At 52.6% G+C, this 23810-nt stretch overlaps 1 protein-coding gene across 1 annotated transcript in view; it reads right to left on the reverse strand.

Moving 5' to 3' along the window:
• The window catches only part of ST8SIA2 (ST8 alpha-N-acetyl-neuraminide alpha-2,8-sialyltransferase 2), a 63738-nt gene extending 40257 nt beyond the window's left edge, over positions 1-23481 (reverse strand). Inside the window, exon 1 of the mRNA XM_040642610.1 lies at positions 23384-23481. Within this exon, the coding sequence (XP_040498544.1) occupies positions 23384-23481 (98 nt within the window). The remainder of the gene's footprint in view (positions 1-23383) is intronic.
• Positions 23482-23810: the final 329 nt, after the last annotated feature.

The following is a 23810-nucleotide window of genomic DNA, read 5'->3' on the forward strand; positions in this document are numbered from 1 at the left end:
CTCTCTTGGTGCCCCTCTAATCTGGTCTGTGTCCCCATCACACTATCAAAAGGGCTCTTGTGTGAACATCTTGCAATGGACGCTACTCATTCCCCATCTTGTTTGAACCCCATCCTTGTGCGATGACAGTGGCGACTTCTTCCTTCTACCCTTCCTGGATAGGTGAAGTCGGGGCTTCCTGGGTCTGGCCATGGGACAGATCTCCCTCTAGAGGAAATATGCTACTAGGAAGGGACATGATGAACGATCCCCACCGAAGAGATGGGTTAGAGTCCTTACGACGTCGTTAAGATTCCTTCTGGCTCAGAAAATCCATTATTATATTAAATCATCTCCGCTCAACACTTTGAGGTTCCACTTACAAAGACATAAAGTCCCTCCTGGATTCTCATTACTCTCCAGACAGAGGGTGCCCCCCAATTTTAAGTCTTGATTTTTCTCTATATTCACACCCAGCCAGATTTTGTCCAGCATTACTTTCCACAGTTTTTCTTGCAAAATATTAGTTTTATAAAATTTTCAAATACAACTATACTGGAATATGGTTTTTGTTTTGTTTTTCAAATGAAACAGCCTCTCTTTTCCCAGCAAAATTTACTTCCTAAGAGTGATGCCTTCACCAACCCAGGTGACAATCCCTGTCCCAGATGGACAAGTTAATAAGACATATTTCTAGGAAGGGGATGCAGATTCTAAGAGATCAGTGAAAAATATTAATGACTTATCGGCTTGACCCCACCACGTGCTGGGGTCTGTACCAGGGACTTGTTAATTTCTGTATTTTGGTTTTAAAAATAAAACACACATGCCCCAAAAGTTTAAATGATTTGCCCAGTGAAAACACAGGCTGAGCAGGGATTGGGGTCTCCTGTGCTTGCAGAATGCTGGCCCCTCTACCCCACCCTTCACCTATTGCAGGTAGGATTTAATATACTGTCAGGGAGACGCCAGGGAGCTAAGAGGAAGCAAAGGTTAACTCGACAAGTGGCTGTGAGATAGTTGGAGAAATGGTCAAGTTAGAATCTTCACCTGCACCACATCAGTAGGGATGAAACGTGATGGAGGAGTGGTTTTATATGAAAATTCATTCAATCTCACTGTCTCGGTCTGTTCGGGCTGCTAGAACATAATACCATAGACTGGGTGGCTTATCAACAGAAATGGACTGCTCACAGTCCTGGAGGCTGGGAGTTTGAGATCAGGGAGCCAGCATGGTCAGGTGAGGTCCCCCCACCCCCCCCATCCAGGTCTGACTTCTTGTTCTAACCTCATATGGTGGAGGGAGCGAGGGAGCTCTGTGGGGTCTCTTGGACAGGGCACTCATCCCATCATGAGGGCCCCACCCGCATGACCGAATCACCTCCCAGAAGGTTCCACTCTCTAACAGCATCATATTGAGGGTTAGGGTTCTGACATGTGAGCCTGGGGGGACACGAGCATTCAGACCGTAGCACCTCTACTGGCCAGTTACTTAGTGTCCATTTCTCGGCAGTCCCTGGGCCTCCTGCTGCAGACACAGTGTTAACCTCGGCTGTCATTTTCCCCTCTTGCATTGCATTAGAAATATACTCCTGCAAAAAACCCGAAGTGGGAGCTTGGCAGCTCTGAAAACCTCTCATTTCATTCATGGGGCCTGCTAAGGATAAATCTGTGCTCTTGAAAGAGAAGCAGAATGCCCGTCCAATGTGCCATGCTTTGCTCTTGAACCCGCCTCGCCTTGCCAGCACTTGAAAGACCTCTACCTTAAGCCGGCCTTTCTTTGCTCTCTTTTGTTCACTTCTTGATGGAGCCGCATTCAGAAACAGCGTCCCCATTAATGTCAGCTGCAGCCTTTCCCCGAGGAAACCCCCCGAGGGCACCAATGTTGGAGAGGACTTTGAAGTCCTGTTTCTTCTGGGTGTCAGATGTGGCCCCACCCTGCCTTTCCAGCGGTTGCCATGCAGGGAGTGTGGGTGTCATGCAGAAGGAGGAAGGCCAGGACCATCAGCTAGGGGACTGGGGTTCTGGCTTTGCAGCTCTAGACCTCTCTAGGTCTTGATGTCCTTCTTGGTAAAGCAGGCTTCTGTTGTGGGACTGCAGTGAGAAGCACCGGACAGACAGGGATGTCAGTTGCAGTATTAAGGTGATGGCTGCCGGCCTCTGGATCAGAGCAAACCATGGCTGGGCTGCTGAGCCCCTGTGGAACAGCTGTCCTCGGGGAAGCTGTCTTTCAGCAGGACAGCTCACGAGGGAGAAATAAGGACCAGCAGGTGGAAGAAACTGCATGTGTTCACATGGCAGAGCCGGGGTCCCCGCTGCCGCTGCTCTCACTGATGGTGTGCCAGAGACCGAATTCGTGCGTTTCCTTTTCTTCAGCAAAGAAACTCTCAGCTAAATAGCAGGAGGTGCCTCTGGAGGTGACATTGTCAAGAGCCAGGTGTGCTGTGTCCACTGGCTGCCAGGCTGTGCTGGACTGAGCTTCCAGCGGAACTCCCTTGCAGAAACTCTCAAAGTGCCTACTGGTCCTTGAGCAGGTCCAACCCCACATTCGTTCTCTCTGCTCTGTTGGTGACCTGAGCAAGACCTGAAATATGCCACGAGCCACGGACACGGTCCTCCTCCGTCGGGTGGCCTCACTTCTCCAAGTGTTCCCTGAACCTTCCCCCTACTTTCTCCCAGCTCCTCCCCACCTGCCTGCCCTCCCCTCCATGCTGGGGTAGCTCAGAGCTCTGCTGAGCATAGATCACTGGTCCAAACCCCAACTTCACTGCTTGTCTATATGCCATGACTGCCTGATCCCTGCAGGCACACCTCACTGTGGGCTCCAGAATCATCCACATCCTGGATACCTCCGCATACAACTCAAACCTGCCCAGGATGGCAGCCTACCTAGGTCATTAGGAATCAAGGTGGCACCTACATTCCCCACAGGCCCTCACCACGTTCCCCCGTCCAAGACCACCCAGCTTTCAGATTGTACACCGGAGGGGAGCAGGCGCCGACCCTCACGGCCTCACTCTGGATCACGGCTTGGTCCCCATCTTCTCTCCCTCTCCGTCTTGGAGAGTCATTCTCTGCCGGCCCTTCCCACACTGGACCCAGCTTTCTGGGATGCAAACTGCGGTCTGGCAGTCCCTCCTTGAAACTCTTCAGGGTTCCCTCACAGACCCTCACAGCTTTCAAAATAAAGTTCCGAGTCCTTAGCAGAGCACAGGAGACACTTTCTGAGCTGGCCCTCTCTGTCTTTGTATTCCATTTTCCCACTTGCCACTTGCTAACTCCACCAAGGGAAGCTTCTGGAATGTGTGGGTCGGATCCAAGATTATGTCTTTGAACATCAGGTTCTCCCTCAGGAATCCTTTATTCTATCTCCATTTACTTAACTCAGAGTTTATGAACTGCCAGCCCCAGGTCAAATCTGGCCGAAATACGTGTTTGGGTGGGGGTGGCTTGCATATGCTAAACATCGCAAAAATCAGAGGGCAATACTTTAAGACTCAAGGGAACAGTTATTGTAAAGCATGCTAATATCTGGCTTCTTTTGAACAATCAGAAGATCTGGCCACACTGAGCCATACTAATTGGTTGAGTTGCTCCGAGAAGCAGCTGTGCCTCGGGCTGGTGGGGGTGGGGGGGATATGCTGCATTTCCCCACAGTCCTCACCACTCCCTCTTGTCTTACACTGAGACGACTCACCAAGCGTTCTGCCTGGACTCTGTAGTTGGAGATCCCTGGACCGCCTCCTTCCTACTCAGGCAGCAGACCAGTGCATGCCACCTTCTCCATTAGCTCCCCTGACTCCGGAGCCCCTCTTAGGTCAGGTATAGCCAGCCTGCTGTACCTGAGGGTGTGCAGGCAGCGGCAGGGCTCCTAGTTTTTTGCTCCTTTTCAGTGACACCTGACAAGGTGCTTATTGCTAAAGTCAACCATAAGCAGAAGAAAAACACCCAGAGGCCCAGTCCTTTGCCCCCTGCAACGTGTAGAAACAAAGCTGCTGGAAGGGAAAATCTGGGACCTTCCTTCTTCCTACCGTACAGTGCGAGGCTGGCTGCTCCCCGGGGCCGGCTGATTGAACTGCCAACTAATAGAATAGGAAGAGGAAGCCAGCCCAAGCTCTGGAAGGACACTCAGCCCCGATATCTTCAGGGGTCAGCCTGGCCTCCATCCCCACCCCCAGCCTGTGTTCTGTAGGAGTCTGGGGCTCTGGTGAGGAATTGTGGAGGGGTTCTGCCGATTGGGTCCTCCCTATGAGCCAGTTCCTGATTGCCCTGGAGAAAAGCCCAGGGGTGGTGCTCAGGGTGGAAAACACAACCTCCAGCCATGTTGAGTTAGGGCAGAGGAAATGACTTCACTCAACAAATGTTGCTGTAGCTTGTAGCAGGTGGGGGTGGGGTGGGGATGGGCATAGGCACGATGGTAGCACCCAAGCCTGTGTCAGGCTGATGCTAGAAATGGGTGTCTGGGTAGGGACTTGAGAAGGACTTTGCTTGGATGACAGAGCCCAGAGGAGTGATCATCCTGGGTTCCTACTGCCTGGGCACCTAGCATCCAGCACTCACAGGCCATGCCCTCACTGTGGATTTTCCCCTTTCATCTCTATCACAACCCTACGAGGTGGGCATTTTTAGTATTCCCATTCAATTAGAGACGTTAAACATCGAATGCAAGGGTTTACAGCAAGGAGGGGCTGGAAGCAGGATCTGAACCTGGCTTTGTCTTACAGATTGTCTCTAAGTCGGGAACATGGTGCAAGGGGTTGGGGGCAGGGGCAGTCAAAGCCTGAGTGGAGTTAAAACTGGGGCTTTGTGTGACTGGAGCAAACCCGTAAGAGAAGCCAGAGAGCAGGGCCAGATAGCCATTGTACCTGGAACACTACACCTGACTCCAGACAGATGCCGAAAATGTCCCCTGGCAGAGACAAGAGGAGGAAGCAGGAAGCCAAGTCCTCCAAGGGGTGTGTGCATAGGGCCTGGGTTTGTCCATCCCACTGGATTCCTACCCTCTCATTCTAGGGGGGTTTGGTCATAATGCTTCAGCAGCTTTTCAGGGAGCCTGGTTTCTGTTGTGAACACGCAAAAGTGAGGGGCGCAAAGATGGACTGGACAAGGAGCCCCTCCTTTGCTTTTCCTCTTGGCCTGAACATCAGTCTGGACTCCCAGTGGCGGGCGGGGGGGGGGGCGGTGTTTGCCCGTCTGCCTCCAGGGTCTGGGCTGGTGGCTCTGCATGGTGTTTTGGGAATAATGGCTCAAGGTAGCATTTTGGGCTTTGGACTGGGGCTGCCTCTGAGCCTTCGCCCCTCCCCACTTCTCCTGCCAACAAATCCACCTAGAAAATGCCAGGGAAGAAGCCAGGGTGAAGTGAGGGCTAGTCTGCCCCTCCCTGGACTTTAGAACAGTCCAGGGGCAAAGAGAATTCTTCACCAGCTGACTTCTCCCTGTGACCACAGCGGACTGGATAAGTGGATGGGAAATTTAACCCTTCTTAGGCTCTTGTAAAACACCCCGGCACGTGAAAGGCTTTGCATGGGCACGTTCAGAATGGAGAGGCGTGGGGAGAGAATGCCCAGAACCTTCCCACCCCCTGGCAGAGGAATGGCAGAATGGGATCTAGCCTCTCTGAATTTTTTTTTTTTTTGACAAAAATGCCTCTTTGATCCAATGCTGTCAAAAAAAGAGTGGCAGAACACAGGCTTTGGTGTGATCCCTAGCTCCTTCTTCGCGAGCCGAGTATTTAAAGCTGAGCCTCCTCACTCCTTAAAGTAAGTAAACTTGAAGAGTAAATGAGGTAATGATATATACAAACAGCCTGGCAGATGCTATTTTTATTTTATTTTATTTTTATTATTGTTCTCATTAAAACTCTTCTGAGAAGAGAGATAGGTCATGGCTGGATTCCTTTGCCTTCCCGTCATTTTCTTCCAATTAGCATGCACTTATTGGGCACCTACTATGTGACAGGCCCTGAGCTGGGCCCTGGGGACACAGTGGGGATAGACAGATTGCCCCCCATCCAGGTTTGAAGGTGCTTAAAATCTAAATTTGGAGGGGCACCTGGGTGGCTCAGTCAGTTAAGCATCTGCCTTCAGCTCAGGTCATGATCTCAGGGTCCTGGGATTGAGCCCGCGTCGGGCTCCCTTCTCAGTGGGAAGCCTGCTTCTCCCTCTCCCTCTGCCACTCCCCCTGCTTGTGCTCTCTCTCTCAAATAAATAAAATCGTAAAAAAAAAAATCTAAATTTGAAGCCAGGAAGCACACACATACACATACAAGAAAGGCGATCACCCCAGCAAAGGAACAGAGTCGTAAACATGTACTTGGTGGCACTAAGAAGAAAGTAGGAGGAACGGCGATGGATGTGTAGGGACTGGGGCAAGCTCGGCAGGGGACGGGAAGAGCTGCTGAAGGAGCCGGCATTCCATCAGAACCCTGAAATCTGAGCAGGAGCCAGGCTCACCAAGGGCTGTGGCAGAGCCCTAGGCAGAGGGATCTGCTCAGGAAGAGCCCGATGGGTCGGCGGATCCTAGATCTTCCCTCCTTTAAAATTCATGTTCCTGGAGCCTCCCCACTCCAGAGTATGGTCTCTGAGGCTTCATCCCACTCTTCCTGTCCCCAGCTCTGGTTATTGGCCCCGTTTTCATCTCCACATGTGCCTTTATCATGGAACCTCTCCTTTCCTTCTCCCACTCCTCCCTGTTTCTCTACCTCACTTTTGCAAATGCACTCTTTCCTTTGCAAACTATTCTCCTCCTGCCTGGTCTCCACACCCCTGACCTGCTTCTCCTTCCTTCTCAAACCTTTGGCGCGGCCAGACTGTAATCGCCGCGCCTTTGATCAGGGACATCTCTTTGAAATCTTCTTCACCTCATCATTCACCCAGATGTCGCCGGGGACCTGCTGACGGCCAAGCCCAGTGGCCCCTGAGCACCCTCAAACCGAAGATCTTCCTGCCAGGAGCTCTCGGCTCTCTTGTTTATTGCTTCGGTCCCTTGGTTCCCCTCTCATCTTTGTCCGCTGTCCTCCATGGCCTTTGCCGCCTTGGCTTCTCCTTCCCACCCTCTAAATGAGGGCAATGACCAACGCTTAATCCTGGGGTCTCTGCTTCTTTAGGGATTTTTGTCTCCACATCTGGCTTCAACTAACATTTCCCTACAAATGGCTTCCAAGCTCCATCTCCATCTTCTACGACCTCCCTTCTAAAGATTATTCTCTTACGGCTTGTTCCCCGGTTGCCCACCATCTACGTGACCATGGACAATCTCTTCCCATCTCGGGGCCTCTGTTGCTGTACTTGAAGAATCAAGGGGAATGGGCCAGCTGGCCTTTTGTCCCTGCACTCCGATAATTGGTGATTCAGTCAGTGATGTTTAAATGTCTCCATTCCTGCGTAGATAAACTCCATCCTTTTATTATCATCGTGTTTAAGATCAAACCATTGTCCTAGCCACCGCTGATGGTCCCCAGGGTTGCTGTCACTTCTTCTCTGTACCATGATGCCCAAACTCTCTCTTCCTTTCCATTGACACGACTGCAGCCCGTACCCTCCATGCTCCTCCATTGGATGAACTGAGTGGTCTCGCCAACTCATCACCTCTGAGCAACTCACGTATTCTCTGCATAATCCTGTTCAAAACCCTTCCAGGATCCCTATCGTCCATAACATCTCTTCAGCTTTGCGGAACCCTTTGAGAATCCTTTAAAATATATAGGTCCTTTGCCCCGAAAAAATGCCTAAAATTTCAAGAGGTTCATGAATCTCCTGAGATCTATCACAGACTCTTTAGAGGTCTCTGGAGCCCAGCTTAAACCAAAGTGGCTCCCCAAAGCAGCAAGTGTGATAGCCTTAGCACTGACAGCTTGGCTCTGAGCCCTCTGTCCTGCCATATTTCCCTCCACCTCCAGGCTCTGCTGAAGCTCCACTCCAGTCAAGCGCCTTGCTGTCGCTCGTAACTTTTTGCCTTGGGCCATTCTCCCCATCCGGATCACCACCTTCATTCTTTTTCCGGCAAAGTCCTTGCATCCTTCCTTGGACGCAAGTCCCACCCTTATCCTGCCTCCTCTGGGAAATGTCTTTCTTGTCCTCAGCCCTCTTTGGAGCTCCTATAGTATGAATCACCAGTACCATCAGCACAAGAATGTCACTTTCATTTTTATTATAATGCAGGGCTCACCGCTGAGGACAGGCACTGCCATCGCACACATGAGAGGTTTGTGGGTGACAATGAATCTTCCTGATAACCAAAGGAAGAAGGCTTCCCAAATCCCCCAACTTCGCTATATTTGATAATAGCTTTTTTATATTTTATTACACACACTCAGGTGCTTTTCTAACACATGGAATATTGAGCATAATTTATCTGGAACACCAATCCTGCTGTAATATAATGATTCTCCAAGTGGTACTGGAAGACGGGAAACAGCGACGCTACTGAACCTCTCTTGCAAGTTTATCAAGGCGCTTCACTGAGATGTGAGCGTGTCTACTGCGATGCGTGGCACGCGGCAGGTGCTCAGTATGTTAGTTCGCCTTCTCCGATGATGGCCCTTTTTTCTATTTAATGTAGAGCAGGTGGTGGGTGAAAATAGACCCACACCTATTTATTGCCCTGCTCTAAAATTTCAGGGCAAGGAATTCAGAGGCATAACAAAAGGATTTGCTATTTCCAGTGAGTCTGGACTCCATCCAACAGGGAAACTCATTGAGGGAGGCACCCAGTTGTGATGTGTTGGAGCCAGAGAAGACTCATGGGTTCATCTAACGCTTATTGCACAGATGGGGAAACTGAGGCCCAGAGAGCTCAGGGCCTGCCCTTAAGGTGAATGGCCTGCGGTGGTGAATCCGCAACCAAAGCCCAGCTCCCCAAATTGTTGCTCAGTCCAGACTCATCTGTCGTCAACCCCTAGGAAGTCTCTGCCCCGCCAGACCACCAACGACTTGAGCCTTCCCTCTGTACTGGGTTCAGCTCTGCAGGGCTTGTGAGCCCCGGGCACCGTGAGTCAGATACGTTTCTCATACAGCTTTGTGATGAGCGCATGAAGCTCGCGGTAACTGTCACAGAATCTAGGTACCAGGGAAGTTTTTCTCCGGGGGCACCACGAGCGCCTTGTAAGGCTGCTGTTTCGACACCTTGTCGGGAGCAGATGTTTCCAGTGGACTGGCCCGTGGCAGGTAGCATGCGCTGGTTACACCGAAATGTGACATTTGAGAAGCCGCTACTGAGCATTTAGCACGTGCCACGCGCTGGGGACACACTGGTGAACGGGGCGGGAATGGACCCTTCCCTCAACGGAGATTGTCTTGTGGCGGATGAAAACAGGAAGAACAAAAGTAACGGCACCGTTGCCTAGTCCAGGCTGAACGATCGTCTCGGCGGCTAATCTCCGCCGATTTCCAAGACAGAAAATAAAAACAACGCTACACAATGGCACTCTGATGAAGACTAAAAAATCCAAAAGTCAACACATTTTACTTTATTTTCTTTCAATGGATCTCAACTCCCGAATGTTCCAGCTTCAAAAGGTAAGATTAGGTACCATTAAGCCAGCCAGACCAGCATTGATTGAAAAACCCTCCTTGATGCTACAGGAATGGAGGAGGTTGCAGACCCGTATTAATCACCTTGTTATCAGCTTGATCTCAGCCTGCCAGGAGCCAGCTGTCTGGTTCCCGATTCTGGCCACATCCCTCCAGTCCTCTGGCTTCTGCTTGCCAGGCCACGGAGCCTGTATAGAACCGTGAGTTACCCTGCGAGGGATACGTTAACAGGGGGCTGGTCTTTCTTCATGGAACCAGGAGAAAGGAAAGTGGGCTTCATCTGTAAATAGGACGGGGCTTAATGGATTTCAGATCAGACAGTTCTATGGGGAGCTCGTATAATTCACATTTTCTCTCCTTTGGCCATGGAGAGAAACATAGACACGATCTCGGGACGTAAGCAGTGGGGGCTTTTCTGAACCTCAAGGAACAAAATCCCCCCTTTCCTGCCCTCTCTCCTTTTCTTCCTTTGTTCTCCAAACCAGCACTTAGTCTCTGCCAGGCACCGTGCAAGGAGCTGGAAGCACAAAGCAGCACAGGTCTGCAACGGCCCCAGCCCTCCGAGGGCTCCCATCTTGCAAGCAAGAAAGGTACCATGCAAGACACACAAAGTGTAAGGTGTGGGATAAAGCGTGCTGAGAGACTGCAAGATAAGGGTCTAACCTAGTGGCATTGCTGGGGGTGAGTGACGGGCCTCTCGGGCTTAAATCGCCCTTGCTTTTTGAGGCATTCACAAGACTGTTTCATTGATGAATTCCTTATTCGTACCCTGGGCAATTTCCCAGGTACAGTGAGCAAGAGTGTCTGTAACTAGGTGCTTTCTGGGAAGATTAACTCCCTTCCTTTCTATAGAAAGCTTTGCAAGGATTGTCATAGCTTTGCTATCAAAGAGGCAGATAACGATCACGAGGAAGAAGTAAGGTTAGCACATCACCACTGCATAGACTTCGGTCTTTTCCTGGATCCACTGTCAGGGGTTTTGCTAACTCACTCTATTGACTTAATACTTTTCTTTACAATGACTCACTTAAAAACTTAAATGAATTTATCATAAAAGGAATCTTTAAATCACTGCCATAAATAGAACACCAATATTCCTTGCCCTGAGTAGAAAGTAATGGCAAAAATAAACACAATCGAATTCTTGGCTACCAACCTGCCCAGAGGCTGTCTTTACCTGAAGGAGCAGGCTGGGTCTAAAGGCTCCCTTATACTTGTCTTCGATCACCCCCCAGAGGCCTCCCCCACTTCAATTCCTCTGCTTTCTATAACAGATCACAGTTTGGAATGAGACAGCAGGCTGGGTAAGCCACCAAAACCACCCAAGAACCCCAAGAACTCCAGGGGACTGGGACTATGTATACCAACTGTAAAGGGGGAGCGTTTCCTATGTCAATGACCACATCCCAGCCAAGCTCATGAAGGGGCTTAATGATCCAGCCAAGGAGTGCTTTGCTGTCTAGCTTCTCCAGAAATGTCAATCATGTGCTGTAGCCCTGGGTTGCGGTTGTTTCTGGTATAGACACATTGCAGGCTCCTTAAAAACTGATTTCATAAATCAATTCCACCCTTGGTTGGGATCCCTCCTTGCCTTGCCTCATGTCTCGGGCCTCCTCTGGGAGAGGGGCAAAGAGAGAGAAGCAGGCTAATCCCTGGGGCTAAATTGCTAGCACCAGGGAAATGACCAGCGAGACCTTGAGAACATTCAGTTCTCTTTCTCTGTGTTTGGTAAGCAGTTACTTTACCCGAGTCTCAGTTTCCCTCTCCACAAAGTGGCTTTTGTAGGGGCTTTATAATAACAGTGTGTGAAATAATGTATGAAAAGCTCCTGGTGCATACACAGGCATCCAGCAAGTGGTTATAATAATAACTATTAGTAAGTTTTTCTGACATCCATTTGAGGATAATTCTAGGCCGGCTCTGTGATGGGTAATAGGGATCCTCTGACAAGTTTGCCCTGGTCTGATGGGCCAACCTCACTGCCTGGGGCCGGGGCTCTGCAGAAGGCCAGGAAACTAGCTATTCCCACCAGGGGAGGGAGTGTGCCTTCAAATTCCCTGGGGCTTTGTAATGATGCAGATTCAATTTCATTAGGTCTGGGCCTGGGGTGAGGCCTGACATTTTGCATTTCTACCAAAACTCCAGCTGACGCCGTGTGGCTGGTCCCAGGACCACCCTTTGAGTGATGAGGCTCTAGCCCTGTGGTTCTCCAAGTGTGATCCTTGGAGGGACCAAGGGTAACAGCATTACCTGGAACTTGTTGGAGATCTGGATTCTCAGACCGCACTCCAGACCTGCTGACTCAGAAACTCTGGGGTGGGGCTGGCACTGTTTCTTACGACAATCACGGGACACTGAGCCACAGCTTTGGCACGTCCTGTCCCTGGAATCCACAACACTTGCTCATTCCTCCTGTGTTAGGGGGACTGTGTTTAAGCCTGGGCGTCAAAGAGAGAAACGCAGCTGTATCTCAGCCCTTCCCAGTCCAGAGAGAACCGAGTCTCTGGGGGGTTAGCATTCGGGGGCTCTCTGGTTTTTTCAGATTGACCATTGACCCCAAAACACTAACCAAGGCTACTGTGATGAACGTGGTAGGCAAGAGGCAGCTAGGGACCTAGATCTGGGTGGGAGGGTGGTTTGGGCGGTCTACCCCCCCTCACCCTACCTACTCCCCCCACCACTCCGTGCCTTCCATGCGGCTCCAGCTTTTACGAGACCTCATGGGCCCCTCCCCACTTAGACAGGCAGGCAGGCCACCAAGTCTTGACAGAGTGCCACAAAAAATAACGTGTTTGCAATTTCCACAATCCTAAATCCCAGGTATCGGGTCTTTGGGCTTCCTCCAGCAAGAGGTTTGTATTTCGGCAAATCTAGGTCTAAATATCTCCTTCCTTTTCTCTCTCTACTTCCTCCCCACCACGCTTTTTGGTACTATATTATTTTTTGGCTTAAATAATCCTCCCATTGATGCTGCTTTGTTAAGATCATAACCACTCTCTTAAAATAAATCAATGTGTCTCCCGCACCTGCCAGGTGCTCTGCAGGCTGTCCGCATCTGTATGTGTGTTTTTAATTGTGGCTAAAATACACATAACGTAAAATTTCCCAACTTAACCATTTTTAACTCTACAGTTCAGCCATGTTAGGGACACTCACGATGTTGTACAACCAATCTCCAGAGCTCTTCTCATCTTGCGACACTGAAACTCCGGACGCAGTAAATTGTAACTCCCTCCTCCCCCCCCCACCTGGGCGGCCACCGTTCAGCTTTCTGTCTCTGGGAGTCTGATGACTCGTGGTACCTCATGGAGCTGACATCTCACAGTCTCTGTCTTGTTGTGACTGGCTTATCGCACGTAGCATAATGTCCTCAAGGTCCGTCCATGGTGTAGACTGTGTTAGAATGTCCCTCCTTTTTCAGGCTGAGTAACAGTCCCTCGTACGTATATGCGCCACATTTTACTTATCCTTTCCTCCATCCTTGGACGTCTTTCGGCTACTGCAAATACTACTGTTAAGAACACAGGTACACGGACACCTGTTCGAGCCCCTGCTTTCAATTCTTCTGGGTCCAAACCCAGAAGTGGGATGGCTGGATCCTATGCTAATTCTAGTTTTAATTTTTTGAGGAACCGCCACACTGATTTCCATCACGGCGATACCACTTTTACATTGTTCATTCCCATGGTGTGCGTTTTATTTAACCCTCAGAACACTGTGAGTTGGATATTATTAACCCCGCCATTTAGATTAGGAAGCTGGGGGGGGGGAGGGCTCTGAGAGGTGAGGTCACCCGCCTGAGGTCACACAGGTAGTAAGTGCTTGTCCGGAGATGAGAGCATCAATCTTTCCCACAGTTACCCTCGCGGTGGCAGCTGGGAGAAATCGACAGTGAAGACCTAAGCGAGTTATTCTGACACTGCTGGAGGCTTGAGCTTCAGTGGGCAGCACCAGGCAGCCCAGGGAAGGGGCTGCAGAGCCTTGGCTGGTTCCACGCCCGAGGCCGGACGGCCGCGGGTCTGTGCCAGGCCATTTGTCAGCACACTGTCCTCGCGTAGCTGCCCTAAGAGGCATCCATCCGCCGGGATGGGTACAGCACTGGGGGTTTCTGTCTTGCCCTTCTCGTTGCTTCTCCTTGGAACTCAGTCTATCGATCCTGACACAGTCAGACATCATACAGACTCCTCTGAGCGTCCATTCCCAAGTTTTGGGAACCACGGAGAGGCTTTGCGGCTGCTGCTTCTTTTTTAAAGCTTTTATTTATCTACTTGACAGAGAGCACGAGGGGAGGGAGCGCAGGAGCAGGGGGAGAGGCAGGCAGAAGGAGAGGGAGAAGCCAGCTCCCTGCTGAGCGGGGAGCCCGATGCGGGGCTTGATCCCAGGCCCCTGAGATCGTGACCCAAGCCCAAGGCCGATAGATGCTTAACCAACTCAGCCACCCAGGTAGATAGATGCTTAACCAGCAAAGCCACCCGGAGTTAAGCCAATAGATGCTTAACCAGCAAAGCCACCCGGAGAGGCTTTGCTTCTTACAGGGGACCAGCAACTGAAAGTCACCGGCCCTATCAATTTACCAACTCATTTTCTCCGGAGATCTACGCGTCTTCCCTTCATTATTTAAGCCACGCTGGCATTTACCGAGTAAGAAGGTGTGAATTAATCCTGGGTATCGCTCTCCAGAGCACAGCCAATGTTCTTGTTCTTGAAATTGGAGATGCGGCACAAGCGACACACGCCCACGCCTCATGGGCAGAGTCCAAGTGTGGCTACCCCTTCCTCAGCATCCGCTGAAATGGGGTGCCTCAGGGCAACGGCCACCGCCGTGTCTGGGGGGCTCCTCTGACCTGCCACGAGCCTTTTCTGCGGTCTCAGATGTTCCCAGCTTCCCTTCACAAACTCTCTGTGTGGTACAGAGGGTACAGAGGGGGCCTAGGGAGCTGAAGCCCCATAATTCCACTACCCCAAAGTAGCCAAGACCTGCACGGGCCGTGGAGTCAGGCAAACCTGCCTGGGATTCTGGTGCCTCAGTTTCCCACCTGTGTGAACTTAGCAAATCCTGGAACTTCTCCGGGCCTCCACTTCCTTACCAGCAAATGGGCAAACAGGGTGGTTGTGGGGGTTGAGTGAGTGAGCCATGGAGCACCCAGCAGAACGGCGGGCATGGCATCAGTCCTTGGAAAACGGACTCCCTGGGCATGGACCACCTCCCTGCACCAGCCTGTCCCCTCCCTGCCAGCTTCATTCGTCCCTCCCTCCTTCCCTCCCTCCCTTCCTTCCTTCCTCCCTGCATTCTTTCTTCCTTCCCTCTCTCCTCCCTTCCTTCCTCCCTCCCTTCCTTCCTCCTTCCCTCCCTCCTTCCCTTCCCTTCCTCCCTCCCTCCCTTCCTTCCTTCCTCCCTCCCTCCCTCCCTCCCTCCCTTCCTTCCTCACCAGGCCCCACCTGGCCTGAGGGAGCTGGAACCACAAGCCCTTCTGTCTTTCTCTAGAAGAAAATTCCTCCCTGCCTTAATCATTTGTGTTGTTTTCCTTTTCCTTCCGTGTGTGTCTGTCTCTCTGGCAATGAGACGGTCACACGAATGCCGTGCGCCAGAGCGTTCTGAGGGCAAGCAGGTGGCTGGGGGGGCAGCGACAGCAAGAGGGCAGGCAGAGTGCAGGCACCATTGTGCCACAGCTGATTTGGAGCCGGCAGCCTACGTGGCACCAGTCCGTGGGCTGCCAGGCTGCCATCCCGGCCTGGAGCTGGCACGCTGCCCCAAAGCGCTCTCTCAGCACCGCTGCTCCCCACAGACCTTCGTGTTTCCCAGCTTTAGCCTCTGGAAGGAGGAGCGTACAGATTTCCCCCACCGGATGCCAGTGAATACACCATCTCTGGATCGTTCTCCTTGCTTTCCGCAGCCTGGGTTCAAATCCCCTCAGCTCTGCAGCTCACTCGCTGTGTGACCTGTTGGTGTTCTGTGACTGCTCTGTGCCTCGCTTTCCTCATCTGCGAAATGGGGGTAACATGAGCACAGACCTCACAGGATTGCTGAGAGGACAGGTGTGAAGAAAGCTAATGGGCTTCGAGTATCGTTCGGTGCAGAGCAGACGCCCCAAAGGGACGCGTTATTCTCTGCGGCGTCGGCCTCTGAGAGGAAAAGATGTGTGAGGAGTGAAGCTGTGATTCCAGAAACAATCCTCTCCATTCACCCTTCAAGGCAAACTCGGACCCCAGACTGTTAGATTTCAGGGATCGGTAACGTTTCCTCAAAATTGGGGTCAGGGAGTCATAGGGTCACCAATCTCTTTGGCCACAGAAGACCATCACCCTCTCTCAGGAAAGAGAGGACACCTTTACACCCCAAATGAAAAACCACTATCATCTCAGAACAAAGAAGAGTTGGGCGCCTCGGTGGCTCAGTCGGTTGAGCGACTGCCTTTGGCTCAGGTCATGATCTTGGAGACCCAGGATTGAGTCCCACGTCGGGCGGAGACCCAGGATCGAGTCCCACGTCGGGCTCCCTGCTCGGTGGGGAGTCTGCTTCTCCCTCTGACTCTCCCCCCCTCTCCTGCTTTCCCTCCCTCTCTCAAAAAAATAAAATCTTAAAAAAAAAAAAAAGAGCAAAGAAGAGTCATTCTCAGGAATGGCGATTAACAACTCAAACCTAATTGTCATGGACACATTGTGCTTTTTCTTTTTCTTCTTTCTTTTCTTCTCCCTTTTAGATCCCCAGCCTTGTGCAGACCAACCTTGGGGGCCACTGACCTCGGGGTCATTTCGATCCCCCAGCCACTGGCTAAGAGGTCAGAGGAGGAGGAAAAATGATCACCTTGAGCCTCCAAAAGGGGCTGGGGGGCCGGGGTGAGGGCCTCCGTGCTCCCCCAGTAAGAACAAAAAAGGTGCCGGGGAGACTCTTGGCACAGCGAGAGCCTCCTTCTTGCAGAGGAATTTAGGAACTCGCACTCACACACACCCACATCGCAGGGCGGGACGCTGGATCTCCAAGAGCAGCGAATCAGGATTCCAAGTGGACAAGTGTCGGGAGGAGCGGCTCCTGGCGTGAAACCCAGATACATGGCTTGTCACGGCCACTGCTCTCTCCCCGGATGGAGCAGTTCCCTTTGCCACTGTGAAGTCTGTGACAGCTGAAGCTGAGAAGACGCTGGGACAAACAGGTCCCGTCAGGACACCGGGCAGCTTCCGAGCCGAGTGACGGATTGCAAGCGACTGGGGAGAATTTAAAACCAGCCCAGCTGCCACCCAGGAGAGTGACTAATCTCAACACTTAAGGACAAGCCCCAGACCGGCAGTCATTCAGACACATCCTGGACGCAGATGGCACCCAAGTGTCTCGCCCTGGGGCTTCTCTTGGAGAAATGGACCGACCCCACCCCCTGGCAGGAGACGGCCACCTGATGTGCACCCCCCTCCTGCCCCCTCCCCCGTGGCGTCTATGTTCCTGCCCCTCCCACAGTCCTTTCCCTGTATCGCTCCATCAGTCTCCAGAACTCGCTTTTGCTTGAGAGAGCTGAGAGATAGGAGGCTCTGGACCTTCCCTAGGGTCCTCGCAGCTGCCGCAAGTCTTGACCCAGCCATCACGGTTCCCTGCTTTGATCCGCGTTGGCAAATCAAAACACCACTTAAAAACGCTTAATAAGAAAAGTCTTGGAGATCCCACACACTGACCTGACCTCACGTTTCTTACTCTTGTCCAGGTTTCAAACATACAACTTCCAGCATCCTTTCTGGGGACCAGCCCTTGGAAGGAAACAGTTGGCTGTAAGTGGAGTCTGCTCTTAAGGCCAGTATGGAGCGTGCAGGCGACAAAGGCAGACAGAGCTGGCACTTTCTCTCCAGGCGGAAGGACGGAAGGACGGTGGCTGGGAGCAGTGCAGGGCTAGAAAGGGCTCTCTGGAGAATAAAGGGCTGAACAGAGTCATGGAGGCGGGTCACTACAGCGTTGGTTTTTATCTGAAGTGGAGGTTGGAAACATAACCACTGGGTCCTCTTCCTTTACAAACTAGACATGGCTTTTCCACTGGCCTGCCTCCAACCTTCTAAGATGATGAACAATGCCCTTAACTGGGCTATGCCCTCCACGTCGGATACATATGGTGGAAAAACCAGGACCTTCCAAGTAAGCGAAGGGTGTTTACTGGTTATTAGAATAGTACAGGGACACCCAGGTGGCTCAGTCGGTTGGGTGTCTGCCTTTGGCTCAGCTCATGATCCCAGGGTCCTGGGATCGAGTCCCACTTCGGGCTTCCTGCCCCGCGAGGAGCCTGTTTCTCCCTCTCCCTCTGCCTGTCACTCCCTCTACTTCTACTCTCTCTCTCTGTCAAATAAATAACTAAAATCTTAAAAAAAAAAAAAAGAAAGAAAGAAAGAATAGTATAGACCTTTGGGAGCAGAAAGACTGAAAGCTTATTTTGGCCATATCCCAGGCCCAAAAATATATTATGGGTTTCATACACTAAACCATATGCTTATCACCAGGGGCTGGGGGCAGGGAGAAATAAAACAGAATTGTTGAGCCCATTTCCATTGGCATAGATACTGGCATGACGGCGTGTGAAGGGTACACAGGAGGGGGGCCACTCCGGACTGTCCAAGGAGGGTCTGGGCACTAGGAATGTTTTATAGAGGAACTGCTACCAGACCTTAGCCTTGCAGGTGAAGTCAGGGGAAGGTAGGATAGCGTGGGGTGGGAGTCAGGAGGGATATGGTGTGCAAAGACGATTTTGCTGAAAGGAGAAGAAATGTGTTCAAAAGCATGGAGGCCTGGGGTCATGGCTCATTCCAGGAAACTGAGCAAAACAGAATGGCCAGAGCCCAGGGAGGCTGAAACAGGAGGCCGGGGCCAGATTATGTATTACCTTGCACACCATGCTCAAAGCATGGGAGCCTTTCTAGAATTCCACTCTCTCCGAGAAGTATTTATAATTTGCAATTTACAACATCCCCAATTTGTAAAACCTAAACAATTTAAAACCTAGCAACCCTGCTTTATAAGGGGAAAGAGGCCCTGAGTGGTGAATTGGTTTCTAAGATGGATATCTATTTACAATTTAAATTTGATGCTAGGAACAGTTGGCAACAGGACTTGGAGCAAGTGAGTTAAAAACCAGAGCTTTCTCTCCTATTTTATCCTCCAGTCATGTTTATATGAGAGGGAAGTACACCAGGATTGGGAAGTAGAATGAGCTTTTTCCAAAAAAAAAAAAAAAAAAAAAAGGAGAAAGAAAAAAAAGATTGCATCGTCTTGAGCAAATATGTATGCTCCTTACAAAGTGCCTGCACTTCAAGTGCTCGAAGAGGAAGGAGCTCATTTTCTTTCACATCAGCCTGGACGCTCACTCCTGGCCGATGGCCACAGTGGCTGCCTGCTCACAGACCTGGGCACAGCTGGCACCAGAGCTAGCCCCGCCCCCGCAGCTTAACTCTCCCCAGTCCTGGCCTGATGACTTCCTGGCGTGCACTGGGAATCCTCGCCAGGGTGACTGGATGGCATCTGTCCTGACCAGTTGGACATCCATTCCAATAGCCCAGTGCTTGCAGGGACCCGCTGCAAAATATCTCCACTCTCACCCCTGCGCTAAACCCCCAGATGCCCAATCATATGGCATGTAGATGCCAGAATTCTCTTTCAACTGACATCTGAATGAGATTTGCAAACGGATGGGAGTTTTCCCTCCAGAAGCTTCAGCCCAAGGCCCCACCTGTGAGTCTAGGGTGCTCCTGCCTGCGGCACGTGAGCTTGTCTGGCAAGCCAGGGGCAGATAGTGCCATTCTGTCCTCTGGCATCACACTGAACTTGACGGGACCAAAGGGGCATTTCGGGGAGACGAGCCCTCCGTCCTTCCCACAGTCTCCTTCACTCACCTTCCCTCTTTGCAAGCTGCTGAGGCCAGACCACGCTCTTAGGAAAACTCTAGGTCTGTGCAACATCGCTGGGGAATGAGTTAAGTTCTGAGACCCATTCTGTGGTATTACCGCAGAGTGAAAGAATCCAGGGGACAGGGCAGTCTAGCAAGGCGGATTTCGGCCAGGACGAGGGGCCCTTGCTTGGTCACCAAACCTTTCTGAGCCTCAGTTTCCTCACTGACAATCCAGAGCTAGCCACAGAATCCAGCTTCAAGAGGTTCAGGAGGACTGAGTGAAGTAGTACTTAGAAGCAATTAGTCCGGTATCTGGCACACAAAGCTCGACAAATAGGAGCTCTTGTTGCCCCCGGGAGGTGACCATTGGGTTGCCACGACGAAAAGATGTGTTAATAGCAATGAAGCACTTGGAACGGCTCTTGGTTCATAGCAAGCGCTCAATAAATCAATAAATGCTGATGACCATCATCACCTTCACCTTCACATTAGCATGATTATTACTATTATTACTAGTTACCTTCTTTTAAACCAGAGACTCGTCTATGTTCAAGGAGCTCATTTGGGGGGGGGGGCATTGGGTTGCAAACAAGGAGACCCGTGCAAGCTTGTCCTCTCTTTACCAGGTCAGGGTGTGATATTGCTTCGTAGGTCAAATTTTCACTAACTGTAAAAAAAAAAAGAGGTTTCCTAGGGGGAACCTCACACTTCCTTCCCATCCTAAGGCTCTGGGGGTCTCTGCTTTGCCCAAAGATGCCACATGTGCCCATCACGAGGCCAGTGCAATAGAAATTTACTGAATGCCTCTGGGCACCGGCTCTGGGGACACCTCGGCGGGCAAGAGAGCCATGCCTCACACCGCTCTCTTGTAAGTTACCCTCAAGACTAAAGCTCAAGCGACAATAAGAAAAAACATTTTAGCTTACAACTTGGTCTAAAAATTGGGGCGCTGCATGAATTGATGGGGGCTGTTTTATCAAAGCCCCACCCAATGTCTGATGTCGAATTTGACTTTGCTCTTTATTTGAGTGCTTTGCAGAGGACTCATCTTTCTACATTTCCTTTTCCCTTTCAGCCCCAGGGAGGCGTTTCCATAAGCAAACAAGTTAGAAGTTGAAAATCATCATTGAGGAAAAGAAATGAGTCTCTCAGAAAAAGCTTCAGAAGAAAAACCTGTCTCTCGCAACCCATCGTATGATTCCTTAGGCAGGACAGGACCTCTGAGACTACCATACCAAAAGCTTCATTTTATAAGCAAGGGGATCAAGAGCTTAAGAAAAGTGTATCTCAGTTTTGTTCCACCAGACAATGCACGTGCAATTCTCTTTCCTCCTTCACTTCTCATTCCTTAATCCTTGAATATTTACTCCAGAAAGAGAAGTCTTCCTTCTTCCCTTCCTAACAACATCCTAGGGTCCCACCTTCCAGAAACAGCCATCTGTTTATAGAACCAATGTTCTCTTCCAGGGACTGACACTGGCAGGTAATTTGCTATCTTCCCTGGCACAGGTCGAGATCACGTTGGGGAAGGGTGGGCACGGCTGGTGTCGTAGCAGCATGGTCTTGAGTTTGCGTCCAGGTCTCCCAGGAAGGAATGAGGAAGACCAAGCCCTACTCCTGGCACCCCCTCACTGGCCACTGTGCCAGGGCCCTTAACCCACTGAGCCCTGGCTGCCCACTCAAAGTTGGGGTGGTTCCAAGGATTAAAGTGACCGAGCTTGGAACCTGGCTTCTAAGCAGACATCAGACCTGTTGGGATTCTGGTCCTCTGCCGATGTCCTTCCTCCTCCAGCAATGGCAAATCCCAGATATGCCTCCACTCCACTTACACATGTGTGGGAGACTGGGGGTGGGACTGGGGGGCGGGGGAGGGAGATGTCTCAAGCCTGGAATAAAACTGGTCTAGCCAGGAGTCGGCCTGAGGACAAGGACACCAAGAAGGAGGGCTAATGACACAGGAGATTACACATTTGACCCCTCTGACAATTTTTCCCAGGGTCAGCCCAAACACCCCCCCCCACCCCAATGAAACAGGTTCCTTCCCAAGGGCACACCCACAGCAGAGGAGCCCTGGGTTTTAAATATATTCATAAATGCCCTTCTTAGCTCTGGCCTAGGAGCTTATTCCTGGATACCCTGTTGGAATAACCTGGTGTGGGGTGGGGTGGGGGCTCTGTAACACATTCAGCAGGANAGTGCAGCATTATGTGCAAAGCGATTTCCTGATTGCATTTTAAAAATTAAAAGTCCCTGGCATGTAGAAGCTATTCAGTAAAAGTTCAGTGAATGGATAAGCCGGGGATGCCTGGATGAGCTCTGCACTTCTTATGTTTCTATAGCAGAACAATGGGCAGCTGCTGGTCCTTCCCTCTCACCTGTCGAGGTCAGCAAGGGGTCTGGGCCAAGCAGAGCCCACAGCTGAGAGAAGAGAGGGAGAACCCAGAGGAAGGCCCTCCCCACCGGTCATCCATCACCCAAGACTTGATTTGCCTGATTTCCTCTCCGGCCCTCGTTTTTGAGGCGAACAGCTATGGAAAGTAAGGTATTTCTCTATTTTCGCGTGGGAGCATGGCACGTATTAACTGAACAGTATTTGTGAAAGTTTTTGGAGCTCTTGGGGAAACCGAGGATGAGGAAGAGGAGGAGGCAGACAGAGGGGTTCTTGAAGGGTGCTGGAGTTCACAGAAGGAATTCTTGGGTTCTTGAGATGGGAAGGGGCAGGGAGAAAAGGAGAGAGCAGGAAGTGGCGCCTGCACCAGGTTTGGGTCCTTAGGGCCTTGGGATCCTGGCATTTCCCTTTTGAGGGACCTGCCAGCGTAGCGGGCCCTCAACTCGCGCTGATAATGAATGAAACAAATGGGACAAAGGAGGGGGCACACGCGGCGCGGGACTCGAGTAGGCGCCAGGCTCCGCTCTAGCCCCAAGGAGGAGGGGTCCTTCTGCCCACTCGGCGACCTCACCTTCTCCCTGCCCTGGGCCAGGAAGCTGTCCTCCGTGCCCCTCAGAACCCTAGCTGCCTCCCCAGCTGCCCACCGCGGATTGGACGCTCTTTGTGGCGCTAAAGCAGAGGGACCCGGCCGAGCGTGCGGGAGGCTGCCGGGCGGGGCGCGAGTCCCAGCCTCCGGGACCGACGGCGGGTGCGTCCCGCGCCGCAAGTGCGCACTCCTGGAAGTCCCGCGCCAGGGCAGGGGCTCGCGGTCCCGCCCCGCCTCTGGAGAGATCGGGAAAGAAGCCGGGGCGAGACCGCGCGCCGGGGGGCCCCGAAGACCACCCGGCGGCGATACAGACTTTCCCGAAAGGTCTCTGTCTCCTCGCTGAGAACGCACGGGAACCCGGGGGCGCAGGGGGCGCCGTGGGGTTAGCTGAGCGTCTAAAGCCAGGGGAGGGAGAGAGTCTCAGCCCAGCCCCGCGCGCTCCGCCTTTGGCGGTACCAGCCGGCGCCCCAACGCCGGGCTCCCGGGCCGGCGGGAGGAGCGTGTGCCAGTCCTTAGGTACTGGGGACACTCCCCTTCCCGGGAGCCAGTGCAGAGCCCCCGCCCTCCGCTCCAACGCGGGGATCCCCTCCCCCAGCGCAGAGATCCCCGCGCGCCCCCTGCCCACTTTGCCAAGGCGAGAAAGCGGCCGAGCTGGAGACAAAGAAACTCCTGCCTCCTCCACTCTCGGCCCCTCCGCCCACCCCAGACACTCCCCGGCGCCCTCCCTCGACCCCGGCGACATCGCTCGCAGACACGCTAGGGAAGGAGGGTAGGGTGGCCGAATCTGCTCCCTGACGCGGGCCAGCTGGAGGTTGCCCGTGCTCCCAGCTTGGGGACACCCCACGGCAGCCGCGCCCCCATGCTCCGCTCCCCGAACCGTCCCGGTCCCCCGGCACCGCCTCCCCGGGCCAAAACCTTCCCCCACTTCTCCAGCCGAGCGATAGGGGGGCGCGGCGCACACAAAGCGGGTGTGGGGGGCGGAGTACTTGGGGAGGGGGGAAGAGATCCGGCCAGGGCTCTGCACGGCCTGGGCGCAGCTATTTACCCGATTTCTTCTTCGATCTCCGAGATGTCTGCGAAGATGAGGAAGACCACGAGCAGCGTGAGCGCAGCCAGCATCCAGCTCCGGAACTGCAGCTGCATGGTGGGTTCGCGCCCGCCGGGAGCCGCGCGGGCCGGCGCGAAGAGCGGGGGCTGGAGGGCGCAGCGGCAGGCGCCGGAGCCTCCGCGCGCGGCGCGCAGCGGGGCAGACACCCTGCGCTCCGGGCGAGTGCGGGCCAGCGGCGGCGGCGGCGACAGCGGCAGACAGGGGTTGCTCAGGCGCGGCGAGCCCGCTAGCTCCCTCTCCGCTCCCGCCCGCCCCTCCTCCCCTCCCTTCCCCTCCCCTCCCCTCCCCTTCCCTTCCCCTCCCTTCTCCGCCCCGCGCGGGGCTCCGAGTGCAGTTTGACAGCTTTGCTCCGCGCCTCTGCTCG

The sequence above is a fragment of the Ursus maritimus genome, unplaced genomic scaffold, assembly GCF_017311325.1.
Source record: "Ursus maritimus isolate PB19 unplaced genomic scaffold, ASM1731132v1 scaffold_27, whole genome shotgun sequence".
In the NCBI taxonomy this organism is placed as follows: Eukaryota; Metazoa; Chordata; class Mammalia; order Carnivora; family Ursidae; genus Ursus; species Ursus maritimus.